We start from the raw sequence: 15,866 nt of genomic DNA on the forward strand, positions 1-15,866 counted from the left end.
GTATTCTTGTGGGGACCAGAAGTCCCCGCAAGATTAGTAAAAAAAACTAACATTTTACCAACATTTTGTTAGTCCCCATTGAGGTCAAATGCTATTTCTAGGGGGTTTAGGTTTAAGGTTAGAATTAGTGTTTGGGTTAGAATTACGTTAAGGGTTAGGGCTAGGAGCTAGGGTTAGTTTTAGGGTTAGGGTTAAGATTAGGTTTTTGGGTTAAGGTTAGGGTTAGGGTTATTAGGATTTTGAATGGGACTGAATTGTGTGTCCCCACAAGGTTAACTGTACAAGACTGTGTGTGTGTGTGTGTGTGTGTGTGTGTGTGTGTGTGTGTGTGTGTGTGTGTGTGTGTGTGTGTGTGTGTGTGTGTGTGTGTGTGTGTGTGTGTGTGTGTGTGTGTGTGTGTGTGTGTGTGTGTGTGTGTGACAGATGACAGACAGGCTCTTATAAATGATACTAGGGTTAAGGAAGCAGTAGATGAACTTCAGTAAACTGAACTTCCTGCAGGTAAAGAGAGTTACAGTCGTAATTGTACAATGACAGCTAAATGGTTATGGTAACCGTTGACTTGCTTCCATTCAGCCACAAGAGCATTTGTGAGGTCGAGCATTCATGTTGGGCGATTCGGACCAACTCGCAATCGACGTTTCAATTCATCCCAAAGGTGCTTGATGGGTTTGAGGTCAGGGCTCTGTGCAGGCCAGTTAAGTTCTTCCACACCGATCTCGACAAACCATTTCTGTATGGACCTCGCTTTGTGCACGGGGTATTGCAATGCTGAAACAAGAAAAGGCATTCCCCAATGTTTCCTTTCCCTGGAAGTAAGGGACTTATCCCAAACCATGAAAAACAGCCCCAGACCATTATTCCTCCTCCACCAAACATACAGTCGGCTCTATGCATTTGGGGCAGGTAGCGTTCTCCTAGCATCCGCCAAACCCAGATTTGTCCGTCAGACTGCCAGATGGTGAAGCATGATTCACCACTCCAGAGAACGCTTTTCCACTGCTCCTGAGTCAAATGGCATTGAGCTTAAAACCACTCCAGCCGACGCTTTTCATTGCTCATGGCCATGAAGCTCCCGACTTGCTTTCAGAGACAGTTTGGCACTCGGTAGTGAGTGTTGCAACCGAGGACAGACGGTTTTTACGCCTAAAGCACTTTAGCACTCAAAGGTCCCGTTCTGTGAGCTTGTGTGGCCTACCACTTCATGGCTGAGCCGTTGTTGCTCCTAGACATTTCCACTTCACAATAACATCACTTACAGTTGACTGGGGCAGCGAATAGCAGGGCAGAAATTTTATGAACTGACCTGTTGGAAAGGTGGCATCCTATGACGGTGCCACGTTGAAAGTCACTGAGCTCTTCAGTAAGGCCATTCTACTTACAATATTTGTCTATGGAGATTGCATGGCTGTGCCTTTCGATTTTATACACCTGTCAGCAATGGGTGTGGCTGAAAAAGCCAAATCCACAAATTTGAAAGGGTGTCCACATACTTTTGTGTATATAGTGTACCAGTCACTCATTGCAGGCATTTTGCTGATATCATTCATTACAATAAGTAGCCAAAACGAGAGAAATGTGAAGTTTGAAATGAAATAAGTGTGCTAATATGGGTGATTGTTAATGAGCCAATTGATTGATACAACCATCAAACTAGTAGTAGTAGTAGTAGTAGTAGTAGTAGTAGTAATAGTAGTAGTAGTAGTAGTATTTATCGTTATCGCATACATTTAGACAATTTGTCGCAATATTAATTTTTGCCCATATTCACCTAGCTCTTTTCCATCCCTCTTCCTCCTGTCCCCTGGTTCCTCCCTGGTTCCCCCCTAGTTCTTCCCTGGTTCCTCCCTGGTTCCTCCCTAGTTCCTTCCTAGTTCTTCCCTGGTTCCTCCCTGGTTCCTCCCTAGTTCTTCCCTGGTTCCTCCCTGGTTCCTCCCTAGTTCTTCCCTGGTTCCTCCCTGGTTCCTCCTTAGTTCCTTCCTAGTTCTTCCCTGGTTCCTCCCTGGTTCCTCCCTAGTTCCTTCCTAGTTCCTCCAGTACAACCCATTCCATCATTGCAGCGAGGGGAGCCCAGTGAGATCTCCATTACCTGAATGCCCCTCTCTCTCTCTCTCTGATGGCTGCGTGACACTGGGGTTCACAGCTAACTGATCCTTAATGTGATAGTGACTGACTGGGGAGGGATAAAACCACCTCTCTCTAACTGGGAAATGGTTGTGCTTCTGTCAGGTGTATTGGTTAACTATAATGGGGTTTCACAACTGTGTCGGCCCAACACTTTAGCACATTAAATGGAGGTTTGTGTGTGTGTGCACCCGTGCTGCCTGCCTTTCATGTGTGTGTGTGTGTGTGTGTGTGTGTGTGTGTGTGTGTGTGTGTGTGTGTGTGTGTGTGTGTGTGTGTGTGTGTGTTTGTCAGAACGGGTTGGCCACCTGCAGTGAGGAGATGTGGTAGAAACAGCAGTAGGTATGTCTCTCTGTACACCCGAATGAACCAGCGAATAGCTGTTGCTCTACTAATGCTGCCTCTCTTTCTGGTCTCTACTAATACTACCTAGCTCTCACTGGTCTCTACTAATACTACCTAGCTCTCTCTGGTCTCTACTAATACTACCTAGCTCTCTCTGGTCTCTACTAATACTACCTAGCTCTCTCTGGTCTCTACTAATACTACCTAGCTCTCTCTGGTCTCTACTAATACTACCTAGCTCTCTCTGGTCTCTACTAATACTACCTAGCTCTCTCTGGTCTCTACTAATACTACCTAGCTCTCTCTGGTCTCTAGTAATACTACCTAGCTCTCTCTGTTCTCTAGTAATACTACCTAGCTCTCTCTGGTCTCTACTAATACTGCCTAGCTCTCGCTGGTCTCTACTAATACTGCCTAACTCTCTCTGGTCTCCACTAATACTGCCTAACTCTCTCTGGTCTCTACTAATACTATCTAGCTCTCTCTGGTCTTTACTAATACTACCTAGCTCTCTCTGGTCTCTAGTAATACTGCCTAGCTCTCTCTGGTCTGTACTAATACTACCTAGCTCTCTCTGGTCTCTGCTAATACTACCTAGCACTCTCTGGTCTCTGCTAATACTGCCTAGCTCTCTCTGGTCTGTACTAATACTGCCTAGCTCTCTCTGGTCTCTACTAATACTACCTAGCTCTCTTTGGTCTCTACTCATACCACCTAGCTCTCTCCTGTCTCTACTAATACTGCCTAGCTCTCTCTGTTCTCTACTAATGCTGCCTCTCTTTCTGTTCTCTACTAATACTGCCTAGCTTTCTCTGGTCTCTACTAATACTGTCTAGAACACTCTGGTCTCTACTAATACCATCTAGCTCTCTCTGGTCTCTAGTAATACTGCCTAGCTCTCTCTGGTCTCTACTAATACCATCTAGCTCTCTCTGGTCTCTAGTAATACTGCCTAGCTTTCTCTGGTCTCCACTTAATACGGTCTAGATCTCTCTGGTCTCTGAGAATGCTGCCTAACATACAGTGCCTTCAGCAATATTCATACCCCTTGACTTATTCCACACTCAGTTGTGTTACAGCCTCAATTCAAAATGGATTAAATTGATTTTTGTTCTCGCATATCTACGCACAATACCCCTTAATGACAAAGTGAAAACATGTTTTAGAAATGTTTGCTAATTTAGTATTCACAACCCTTTGCTATGACACTCCACATTTAGCTCAGATTCGTCCAATTTCCTTTGATCATCCTTGAGATTTCACGACAGCTTGATTGGAGTCCACCTGTGGGCCAATTCAATTCTTAGGACATGATTTAGAAATAAACTTACCTCTCTACAGTACATTCGGAAAGTATTCAGACCCCTTGACTTTTTCCACATTTTGTTATGTTACTGCCTTATTCAAAAATAGATTCCATTCTTTCCTTCATCATCTACGCACAGTTCCCCATAATGACAAAGCGAAAATCTTTTTTTAGAAAAACTATTTCAATCTTGGTTTCATCAGACCAGAGAATCTTGTTTCTCATGGTCTGAGAGTCCTTTAGGTCCCTTTTGGCAAACTCCAAGCGGGTTGTCATGTGCCTTTTACTGAGGAGTGGCTTCCGTCCAGCCACTCTACCATAAAGGCCTGATTGGTGGAGTGCTGCAGAGATGGTTGTCATTCTGGAAGGTTCTCCCATCTCAACAGAGGAACTTTGGAGCTCTGTCAGAGTGACCATTGAGTTCTTGGTCCCCTCCCTGACCAAGGCCCAATGATGTTGTAGGACAATTCCTCCAACCTCATGGATTGTTTTTCTCTCTGACTTGGCACTGTCAACTGTGGGACCTTATTTAGGCAGTTGTGTGCCTTTCCAAACAATGTCCATTCAATTGAATTGACTACAGGTGGACTCCAATCAAGTTGTAGAAACATCTCAAGGATGAACAATGGAAACAGGATGCACCTGAGCTCAATTTCGAGTCTCATATACTTATTTCGGGTCTGAATACTTATGTAAATAAGGGATTTCAGTTTTTTTTTTTAAATCATACATTTGCAAACATTTCAAAAAAACTATTTTCTCTTTGTCATTATGGGGTATTGTGTGTAGATTGATCAGGAAACACATTTATTTAATACATTTTAGAATAAGGCTGTAACGTAACAAAATGTGTAAAAAGTCAAGGGGTCTGAATACTTTCCGAATGCCCTGTATAAAAGGTCCCACTGTTGACAGTGGATGTCAGAGCAGAAACTACACCATGAAGTCTAAGAAACTGTCCGTAGATCTCCGAGATAGAATTGTGAGTTATACAGTTGAAGTCGGAAGTTTACATACACTTAGGTTGGAGTCATTAAAACTTGTTTTTCAACCAATCCACACATTTCTTGTTAACAAACTATAGTTTGGGCAAGTCGGTTAGGACATCTACTTTGTGCATGACACAATACATTTTTCCAACAATTGTTTACAGACTGGTTATTTCACTTATAATTCACTGTATCAGTATTCCAGTGGGTCAGATGTTTACATACACTAAATTGACTGTGCCTTTAAACAGCTTGGAAAATTCCAGAAAATTATGTCATGGCTTTAGAAGCTTCTGATAGGCTAATTGACATAATTTGAATCAATTGGAGGTGTACCTGTGGATTATTTCAAGGCCTACCTTCAAACTCAGTGCCAGTTTACTTGACGTCATGGGAAAATCAAAAGAAATCAGCCAAAACCTCAGAAAAGAAATTGTAGACCTCCACAAGTCTGGTTCATCCTTGGGAGCAATTTCCAAACCCCTGAAGGTACCACGTTGATCTGTACAAACAATAGGACGCAAGTATAAACACCCTGGGACCACGCAGCCGTCATACCGCTCAGGAAGGAGGTGCGTTCTGTCTCCTAGAGATGAACGTACTTTGGTGCGGAAAGTACAAATCAATCCCAGAACAACAGCAAAGGACCTTGTGAAGATGCTGGAGGAAACAGGTACAAAAGTATCTATATCCACAGTAAAACGAGTCCTATATCAACATAACCTGAAAGGCCGCTCAGCAAGGAAGAAAGCCGCCATAAAAAAGCCAGACTACAGTTTGCAACTGCACATGGGGACAAAGATCGTACTTTTTGGAGAAATGTCCTCTGGTCTGATGAAACAAAAATACAACTGTTTGGCCATAATGACCATCGTTATGTTTGGAGGAAAAAGCGGGAGGCTTGCAAGCTGAAGAACACCATCCCAACCGTGGAGCACAGGGGTGGCAGCACCATGTTGTCGGGGTGCTTTGCCGCAGAAGGGACTGGTGCACTTCACAAAATAGATGGCATCATGAGGCTGGAAAATTATGTGGAAATATTGAAGCAACATCTCAAGACATCAGTCAAGAAGTTAAAGCTTGGTCGCAAATGGGTCTTCCAAATGGACAATGACCCCAAGCATACTTCCAAATTTGTGGCAAAATGGCTACAGCAAGGAGGCCTACAAACCTGACTCAGTTACACCAGCTCTGTCAGGAGGAATGAGCCAAAATCCACCCAATTTATTGTGGGAAGCTTGTGGGAGGCTACCCGAAACGTTTGACTCAAGTTAGACAATTTAAAGGCAATGCTACCAAATACTAATTGAGTGTATGTGAACTTCTGACCCACTGGGAATGTGATGAAATAAATAAAAGCTTAAATAAATTATTCTCTACTATTATTCTGACATTTCACATTCTTAAAATAGTGGTGATCCTAACTGACAGGGATTTTTTACTTGGATTAAATGTCAGGAATTGTAAAAAAAAACTGGTTTAAATGTATTTGGCTAAGGTGTATGTAAACCTCTGACTTCAACTGTGTATCTGGGGTAGGTTATAAAACAATTTCTAGAGTGTTGGAAGTTTCCAAGAGCGCAGTGGTTTTCATCATTGGGAATTTGAAAAAAAACATACCTTGAGCTGGCCGTCCAACCAAAATGAGCAACCGGGCAAGAAGGACCTTGGTCAGGGAGGTGAACAACAACCCAATGACCACACTGACAGAACTACAGAGTTAATTTGCTGAGATGGGGGAACCTGCCAGAAGGACAACAGTCTCTACAGAACTTCACCAATCTGGGTTTTACGGGAGAGTGGCCAGAAGGAAGCCACTCCTGAGAAAAGGGCACATGACAGCATGCTTGGAGTTTGCAAACACTTGAAAACTGGCATAAGGCAAAAGATTCTGTGGTCTGATGAGACAAAAATGTAACTATTTGGCCTGAATGCAAAGCGCTGTGTCTGGAGAAAAACAGGCACAGCTTATCACTTATTTAACACCATCCCTACCATGAAGCATGGAGGTGGCAGCATCATACTATGGTGATGCTTTTCAGTGGCAGGGACTGGGAGACTGGTAAGGATAGATGGAACAATGAATGGAGCCAAATACAGCCAAATACAGGCAAATCCTTGATGATAACCTGCTTCAGAGTGCAAACGCCCTTACACTGGGGCAAAGATGTACATTCCAACAGGACAATGAGCCCACTCATACAGCCAAAGCAACGCTGGAATGGCTTCAGAACAAGAAAGTGCAAGTCCTTGAGTAGCCCAGCCAAAGCCCAGACTTGAATCCCATTGAAAAAGAAAGACTTGAATCCCATCTGTGGAAAGACTTGAAGATTGCTGTTTACCGCCACTCCCCGTCTAACTTAACAGAGCTTGAGAAAATCTGCTGGGAAGAATGGGATAAAGTCCCCAAATCTATATGTGCAAAGCTGATACAGACATACCCAAGACGACCCAAAGCTGTTATCTCCACCAAAGGTGCTTCTTCAAAGTGTTGACTCAGGGGTGTGAATACTTATGTAAATGGGTTTATGTATTTCATTTTCAATACATTTGCTAAACTTCTTAAAAGCATGTTTTGACTTTGTAATTATGGGGAATTGTGTTCAGATGGGTGAGAATTGTTATTTATTTAATATTTTCTGTCTCTACTAATGCTGTTTAGCTTCCTCTGGTATCTACTAATGCTGCCTATCTCTCTCTCTCTCTCTCTCTCTCTCTCTCTCTCTTGCAAGGGAGCCCTGCATGACAAACACAAAGGTGTAGTGGGTTCACACTCAAAAATATGTCGCATAAAGCTTACTTCATTATTTATTTCATCAATTTTGAATTCAGGCTGTAACACAACAATATGTGGAACAAGTCATGGGGTATGAATACATTGTGAACTCACTCTCTCTTTCTGTTCTCCACTAATAGTGCCTAGCTTTCTCTGATCTCCTCTAATACTGCCGAGCTTTCTCTGATCTCCATTAATAGTGACTAGCTTTCTCTGATCTCCACTAATACTGCCTAGCTTTCTCTGATCTCCACTAATACTGCCTAGCTTTCTCTGGTCTCCACTAATAGTGCCTAGCTTTCTCTGGTCTCCACTAATAGTGCCTAGCTTTCTCTGATCTCCACTAATAGTGCCTAGCTTTCTCTGATCTCCACTAATACTGCCTTTCTTTCCAGTGGTGTAAAGTACTTAAGTAAAAATACCCCAAAAAACTACTTAAGTAGTACTTTAAAGTATCTCGAGTTTACTATTTATATTTCTGGCAACTTTTACCTTTACTTAACTACATTCCAAAAAATACTCCATACATTTTCCCTGACACCCAAAAGTACTTGTTACATTTTCAATGCTTAGCAGGACATGAAAATGGTCCAATTCACACACTTCTCAAGAGAACATCCCTGGTCATCCTTACTGCCTCTGATCTGATGGACTCACTAAACATAAATGCTTTGTTTGTAAATTATGTCTGAGTGTTGGCATGCGCCCCTGACTATCCGTACATTTTAAAAACAAGAAAATTGTGCTGTCTGGTTTGCCTAATATAAGTACTTTCAAATTATTTATACTTTTACTTTTGATACTTATGTATATTTAAAATCAAATACTTTTAGACTTTTACTCAAGTAGTATTTTACTGGATGACTTTAGTGATTTTCTGTTAAGGTGTCTTTACTTTTTTCTCAAGTATGACGATTGGGCAGTGGTGGAAAAAGTACATCATTGTCATACTTGAGTAAAAGTAAAGATACTTTAGTAGAAAATAAGTAAAAGTGAAAGTCACCCAGTAAAATACTACTTGAGTAAAAGTCTAAAAGTATTTGGTTTTAAGTATACTCAACCTGTTACTCCTACCCCCTACTTTTTCGAACATTCTGTTAAAAATCGCGCAACATTTCAGCGCCCTGCTGCTCATGCCAGGAATATAGTATATGCATATGATTAGTATGTGTGGATAGAAAACACTCAGACGTTTATAAAACTGGTTAAATCACGGCTGTGACTATAACAGAACGTGCGTTTCATCGAAAAGCGCAGGAAAATCTGATCACTGAAAATGGAAAAATATATCCATCCGCCACTTCAACCCATTGATAAAGGCGAACCACATTAAATGGGGCTGAGGTTGCAATACCTACAGCTTCCACACGATGTCAACAGTCTTGTCATTTGCCTAGGCTTTGTTTCTTGGTGAAACGAAGAAGAGACAAGCCATTTGTTCAGGTCTCCGACCGGATATTTTGGTTGAGATTTACCCGGACATTATTTCCAGACGTACCCCATATAGAATATACATCGCCTCGTGATCAATTTGATCGCTTATTAACGTGTACTAATACCTAAAGTTGCATTACAAAAGTATTCCGAAGTGTTTTGTGAAAGTTTATCGTTGACTATTTTAATGAAAAAAAATGACGTTACGTTATAAGACGCTATTTTTTTTTGTTTATCACACAGTCTTCATAGATCGATATCTAGGCTATATATGGACCGATTTAATCAACAAAAAGACCCAATAGTGATGTTTATGGGACATCTAGGAGTGCCAACAAAGAAGATGGTCAAAGGTAATGAATGTTTTATATTTTATTTGTACGGTTTGTGTAGCGACGACTATGCTAATTATTTTGTTTACGTCCCCTGCGGGTCTTTTGGGGTGTTACATGCTATCAGATAATAGCTTCTCATGCTTTCGCCGAAAAGCATTTTAAAAATCTGACTTGTTGCCTGGATTCACAACGAGTGTAGCTTTAATTCAATACCCTGCATGTGTATTTTAATGAACGTTTGAGTTTTAACTAGTACTATTAGCATTTAGCGTAGCGCATTTGCATTTCCAGATGTCTAGATGGGACGCCTGCGTGTCGGGTAGGAGCAAGAGTTAAGTATCAAAAGTAAATGTAATTGCTCAAATATACATAATTATGTATCAAAAGTAAAAGTATAAATCATTTCAAATTCCTTATATTAAGCAAACCAGACGGCACGATTGTCTTGTTTTTTTAAATTTATGGATAGCCAGGGGCACACTCCAACACTCAGACATAATTTACAAACGAAGCATGTGTTTAGTGAGTCTGCCAGATTAGAGGCAGTAGGGATGACCAGGGATGTTCCTGGATAATGTTCCTGTCCTGCTAAGCAATCGAAATGTAACGAGTACTTTTGGGTGTGTTAGGTTCTTATTTTTCAGAGTAAATAACTCACGGACACCAGAGAAGCTTTATCCAAGTTGAATTCTTCCCAAAGGTTCTGTACAGCAGTAATCAGACAGCAAAACATTTCTCACTTCACAGTTATATATATCCTACTTAAAACACTCCCCCTTCTCCAATCCTTACAGTTTATGGCTCTACAGGAAGCTAATAAAGAGTGTAACAAGATAACACACCTTTATTACTGCCTTAAGAGTATCTGTCCTCACCTCCTGACCTCAACCCCTCTTTCATCTAATACACAGATGTCCATTGGTTTTTCTTCAGAGAACCATTAACTTCTAACATAACCCTGTTCCTTTCCTTTCCTATCATTCATTTACTATCTCAATGATCAAAATTGAGCCGATTCCAACAGGGAAAATGTATGGAGTAAAAAAGTACATTATTCTCTTTAGGAATGTAGTGGAGTAAAAGTAAAAGTTGTCAAAAATATATATAGTAAAGTACAGATACCCCAAAGAAAGACTTAAGTAGTACTTTACACCACTGCAATTTGGTACTTTTTCCACTATTGTAGCTTTCTCTGGTCTCCACCAATACTGCCTAGCTTTCTCTGGTCTCCACCAATACTGCCTAGCTTTCTCTGGTCTCCACCAATACTGCCTAGCTTTCTCTGGTCTCCACCAATACTGCCTAGCTTTCTCTGGTCTCCACCAATACTGCCTAGCTTTCTCTGGTCTCCACCAATAGCTGCCTAGCTTTCTCTCTCTCGCTGCTGCTGTGTTCAATGAGAAGTGGATCATGAAAGCCAGGAGATGTATTTATTTAAGCAGTCCAATTAAGACCAGGGTCTCATTTGCAAAGGAGCCCTGCAGCTCAAGACAAGCTGCAAGTACACATTAAACGTTACAGACACAAATACTTAATCAGGGCGGGAGCATAGAAAACACACAAAAAAATACAAAAACACAATTATTTTTAAAAATATATATAATCCTCCACCAATAATCTAAACTGCCCAAAAGGCACTGATGCATCCAACTGTTTTGGGTATTCTGAAGATTGTTCCATAAGAGGTGTAAAATAAAATAAAAGCTGTTTTTATCTAAATCTGTAGTGACCACAGCAACGGGAGGCAGGGGTGCTGAGAGTGTTGCAGGACCCCCTGATTAATCACAATTAGAAAATAATTAATATGTATTTTTTAAGTAAGTGCCTTTATTACACCGGAATGCCCTCTGGGAAATTGGATAGAGATTAGGCAGGAGAGAGATTGGGGGGTGGGAGGGGTAGGAGAGAGAGAGAGAAGTGAAGGTAGAGTGATGGAAGGAAGATTAAAAGGGTAATGGATGAACGGAGGATGAAAGAGAAAAAAAAGAGGGGGAAAAGTAGAGGGAAATGAGGTGAAACGAGTGAATTTGAGAGAGAGGCGGAGAGGGAGAGGGGATAAGAGGGAGAGGGGATGAGAGGGAGAGGGGATGAGAGCGAAGCAAGCGTTCGGTTGCATATAACGCCAGGTTTAGTGTGTGTGTTGTGTTGTGTGTGTGTGTCGGCATGTCAAACAGCAGAGGTGTGATGTGTCATAATGGAGCGGGAACGCTAAGCTCTGCCGCTGAAATGAAATGTATACAGAGGTGAAGCTTCGACACACACACACACACACACACACACACACACACACACACACACACACACACACACACACACACACACACACACACACACACACACACACACACACACACACACACACACACACACACACACACACACACACACACACACACACACACACACACACACACACACACACACACACGGCTCAGGGAATGGAGACACCTTCTGATTGGGACCAAAGAGCATCCTCTGTGATCACCCCAGAATATTTAATGTAATAACAATGTCTTTCACATTCTTTATTCTTTCTTTCTTTCTTTCATTTTTTCCCCTCTCTCTCTCTCCTCCCGCTCTCTCCCTCTCTCCTTCCCTCTGCTTCCCTGGACCCAGGGAAAGGTAAATGGTTGCTGTGTGCTCCACGTATTGCCTTTTGTCTTTTCTTTTAACCATTGTGTCAAGTCCTCCATTTTACCCGCAGTCACACGCCTCTTCAGCTGCCTGGGGAGTGACAGACAGACAGCAGAAAGCCTGGGAGTGAGCTCTGCTCTTTAGCTATAACACAGCACTACACACTGGCGCTCACGCACAGAGTCGCCACGGGCCGTTTTTATCTCCATGCTGCATCTGTGTTTCTGTTTCTGCTCTCAAAAGGCGTTAAACGCGATATATGAGGCGTTTGTAAATATAGACGCAGGGCCACTGTACTCTGCAGCTTGTGTGACAGAATGCTTAAGGCCTCTACTCAGCCTGGTAGCGCTGAAGCGGTACAGATTCGGCGGTAGAATGTTAAAGGTAATTTCCTGATTGAGCCGACATACACAGCGTTTACCGTGTATGAAGTCAACGCTAAAGCGGGAACATTGCCTTTCAATTTCAATGCGCTGGAAAGCTGAACTTCCGCGATGTGAATTGAATCGCGCTCTAAATGTACACACACACGCAGTCAAAACGCACACAATTCTCTATGCTGGACAGGAACCGAGTATTATTGACCCAAAGTGTGTGAGCACACAATTAAGCAGGGGAACGGGGCTGGTAATGGACTCATAATCAGAGTGGACCACTGTGATAAATGCTGAGTGTCCCTAAGTGTGTGTGTGTTTGATTCACATCTGCACCTGTGGCTCTGCACGGCTCCCCTGCACGGCCCCTCAGCATGGTTCCACTCCCCAGCACTCTCTCCTTCATCTGACATTCTTTCTTTATCACTTTGTCCATAGTTTCTTGGATTCCAACTCTGCACTATACTCTGGGATGATTCTCTGTTGATGGTGTGTGTGTACATGATGTGTGGATGACAGGTGTTGTATTTCATCCCCATCCCACTATCATTATATTGTGTTACTCAAACCCCCCCATCCCCACACGTGTCTCTGTTTTTTCCTTCTGTCTATCTCTCTCTCTCTCTCACTGGGAGTCACTGCCTACTCTCTGGCATGTGGCCACTGTCTGAAGATCTCAGCATGGCATTTCCTTTACCCTTAGGCAATGGGACACATTATGTGTGTGTGTGTGTGTGTGTGTGTGTGTGTGTGTGTGTGTGTGTGTGTGTGTGTGTGTGTGTGTGTGTGTGTGTGTGTGTGTGTGTGTGTGTGTGTGTGTGTGTGTGTGTGTGTGTGTGTGTGTGTATGTGTGTGCGCCCACCACTGAGAAGACACTTCTTCTTAAGGCAGTGAATGATAATAACTGTTCACTGACGATAGGGAAGCACTCATCATCTGTCATCTGTGGAAACAAGTGAACAAAGTAGCTTATTTTTATAGTTCAACCATACATTGCATGTCAGGGTAATGTACCACACATTGCATGTCAGGGTAATGTACCACACATTGCATGTCAGGGTAATGTACCATACAATACATGCCAGGGTAATGTACCATACATTGCATGCCGGGGTAATGTACCATACATTGCATGCTGGGGTAATGTACCATACTTTGCATGTCAGGGTAATGTACCATACATTACATGCCAGGGTAATGTACCATACATTGCATGTCAGGGTAATGTACCATACAATACATGCCAGGGTAATGTACCGTACATTGCATGCCAGGGTAATGTACCGTACATTGCATGCCAGGGTAATGTACCGTACATTGCATGTCAGGGTAATGTACCGTACATTGCATGTCAGGGTAATGTACCGTACATTGCATGTCAGGGTAATGTACCATACATTGCATGCCAGGGTAATGTACCGTACATTGCATGCCAGGGTAATGTACCGTACATTGCATGTCCGTAAGTAGTCAGACCCCTTCACTTTTTCCACATTTTGTTACGTTACAGCCCTATTCTAAAATGGATTAAATAAATACAAATCCTCAGCAATCTACACACAATACCCAATAATGACAAAGTCAAAACAGGTTTTTACAAATTTACAAAAAAACAGAAATACCTTATTTACTTAAGTATTCAGACCCTTTGCTATGAGACTTGAAATTGAGCTCAGGTGCATCCTGTTTCCATTGATCATCCTTGAGATGTTTCTACAACTTGATTGGAGTCCACCTGTGGTAAATTCAATTGATTGGACATGATTTGGAAAGGCATACATCTGTCTATAATAAGGTCCCACAGCTGACAGTGCATGTCAGAGCAAAAACCAAGCCATGAGATCGAAGGAATTGTCCCTAGAGCTCCTAGACAGGATTGGTACCAAAACAGGAAGGGTACCAAAACATTTCTGCAGCATTGAAGGTCCCCAAGAGCACAGTGGAACCACCGAGACTCATCCTCGAGCTCGCCGCCCGGCCAAACTGAGAAATCGGGGGAGAAGGGCCCTGGTAAGGGAGGTGAGCAAGTACCCGATGGTCACTCTGACAGAGCTCTAGAGTTCCTCTGTGGAGATGGGAGAACCTTCCAGAAGGACAACCATCTCTGCAGCATTCCACCAATCAGGCATTTATGGTAGAGTGGCCAGACGGAAGCCTAAAAGGCACGACAGCCCTCTTGGAGTTTGCCAAAAGGCACCTAAAGACTCTCAGACCATGAGAAACAAGATTCTCTGGTCTGATGAAACCAAGATTCAACTCTTTAGCCTGAATGTCAAGTGTCACGTATGAAGGAAACCTGGCACTATCCCTACGGTGAAGCATGGTGGTGGCAGCATCATGCTGTAGGGGTGTATTTCAGCGGCAGGGACTGTGAGACTAGTCAGGATTGAGGCAAGATGAACGGAGCAAAGTACAGAGAGATCCTTGATGAAAGCCTCAGGACATCAGACTGGGGGAACAGTTCACCTTCCAATAGGACAATGACCCTAAGCACACAGTGAAGACAATGCAGGAGTAGCTTCGGGACAAGTCTCTGAATATCCTTGAGTGGCCCATACAGAGCCTGGACTTGAACCCAATCGAACATCTCTGGAGAGACGACGCTCCCCATCCAACCTGACAGAGCTTGAGAGGATCTGGAGAGAATAATGGGAGAAACTCCCCAAATACAGGTGTGCCAAGCTTGTAGGGTCATACCCAAGAAGACTCGAGGCTGTAATCGTTGCCAAAGGGGCTTCAACAAAGTACTGAGTAAAGGGTCTGAATACTTATGTAAATGTGATATATATCTTATATATATATATATATATATATATATATATATATATGTATGTATATATACACATTTGCAAACATTCTTAAAACCTGTTTTTGCTTTGTCATTAAGGGGTATTGTGTGTAGATTGATGAGGGGGGGGGGACAATTTTTAAACAATTTTTGAATAAGGCTGTAACCTAACAAAATGTGGAAGAAGTCAAGTTGTCTGAATTTCATAGTAGTAGAAAGTGGAAACGTCTGTCTGCTATCCCATGCCTTTCACCAACATTCATCATGTCAAAATATACCGATGCTATTCTAACGTATTTAATTACCTGCCATACACATACATGTGAATATGACACGTATTCATGTCTCATACGATATCTTCTATCCCTTCTATAGGGACTTTGCCTATGTGGCGAGAGACAAAAACACACGGGTGTTGAAATGCCATGTGTTTCGATGTGATACCCCTGCAGAAGCCATAGCAACGAGTCTCCACGAAATCTGTTCCAAGGTGAGTGGGCATTCTCACAGAAATGCTCTGTCCTTTAAATTCAAGTCGAGGGAGTAGAAAGAAGTACACACCTCATTTTGGTCAAATTGCAATCCTGCTTACAGTATGTGTACCCGCCACCAACATCACCATTGGATCTGCCCTGGGGCGGGCGGTTGTGAGGTTGAGGGGAGGGTGGGGGAGTGTTTTAACCCCACTCAGGGTTAAGGAAGCGCTAGCCCTGAAAGGCGTAACCTACGTTCGTTATGTAGCAGTGGCGAGGAGAGGAGAC

General features: G+C 42.6%; 1 protein-coding gene across 4 annotated transcripts in view; it reads left to right on the forward strand.

The window, feature by feature from the left end:
- The window catches only part of LOC118384020 (amyloid beta precursor protein binding family B member 2-like), a 76,762-nt gene that overhangs the window by 53,412 nt on the left and 7,484 nt on the right, over nucleotides 1-15,866 (forward strand). For all 4 annotated transcript variants that reach the window (XR_008117241.1, XM_052508719.1, XM_052508746.1 and 1 more), the window contains exon 8: nucleotides 15,481-15,595. Coding sequence is in view for 3 of the 4 variants with exons in the window: in XM_052508719.1 (XP_052364679.1) it covers nucleotides 15,481-15,595 (115 nt within the window). In the remaining variant the exon portion in view is untranslated. The remainder of the gene's footprint in view (nucleotides 1-15,480; nucleotides 15,596-15,866) is intronic.

The sequence above is a fragment of the Oncorhynchus keta genome, chromosome 4 (genome assembly GCF_023373465.1).
Source record: "Oncorhynchus keta strain PuntledgeMale-10-30-2019 chromosome 4, Oket_V2, whole genome shotgun sequence".
Classification (NCBI taxonomy): domain Eukaryota; kingdom Metazoa; phylum Chordata; class Actinopteri; order Salmoniformes; family Salmonidae; genus Oncorhynchus; species Oncorhynchus keta.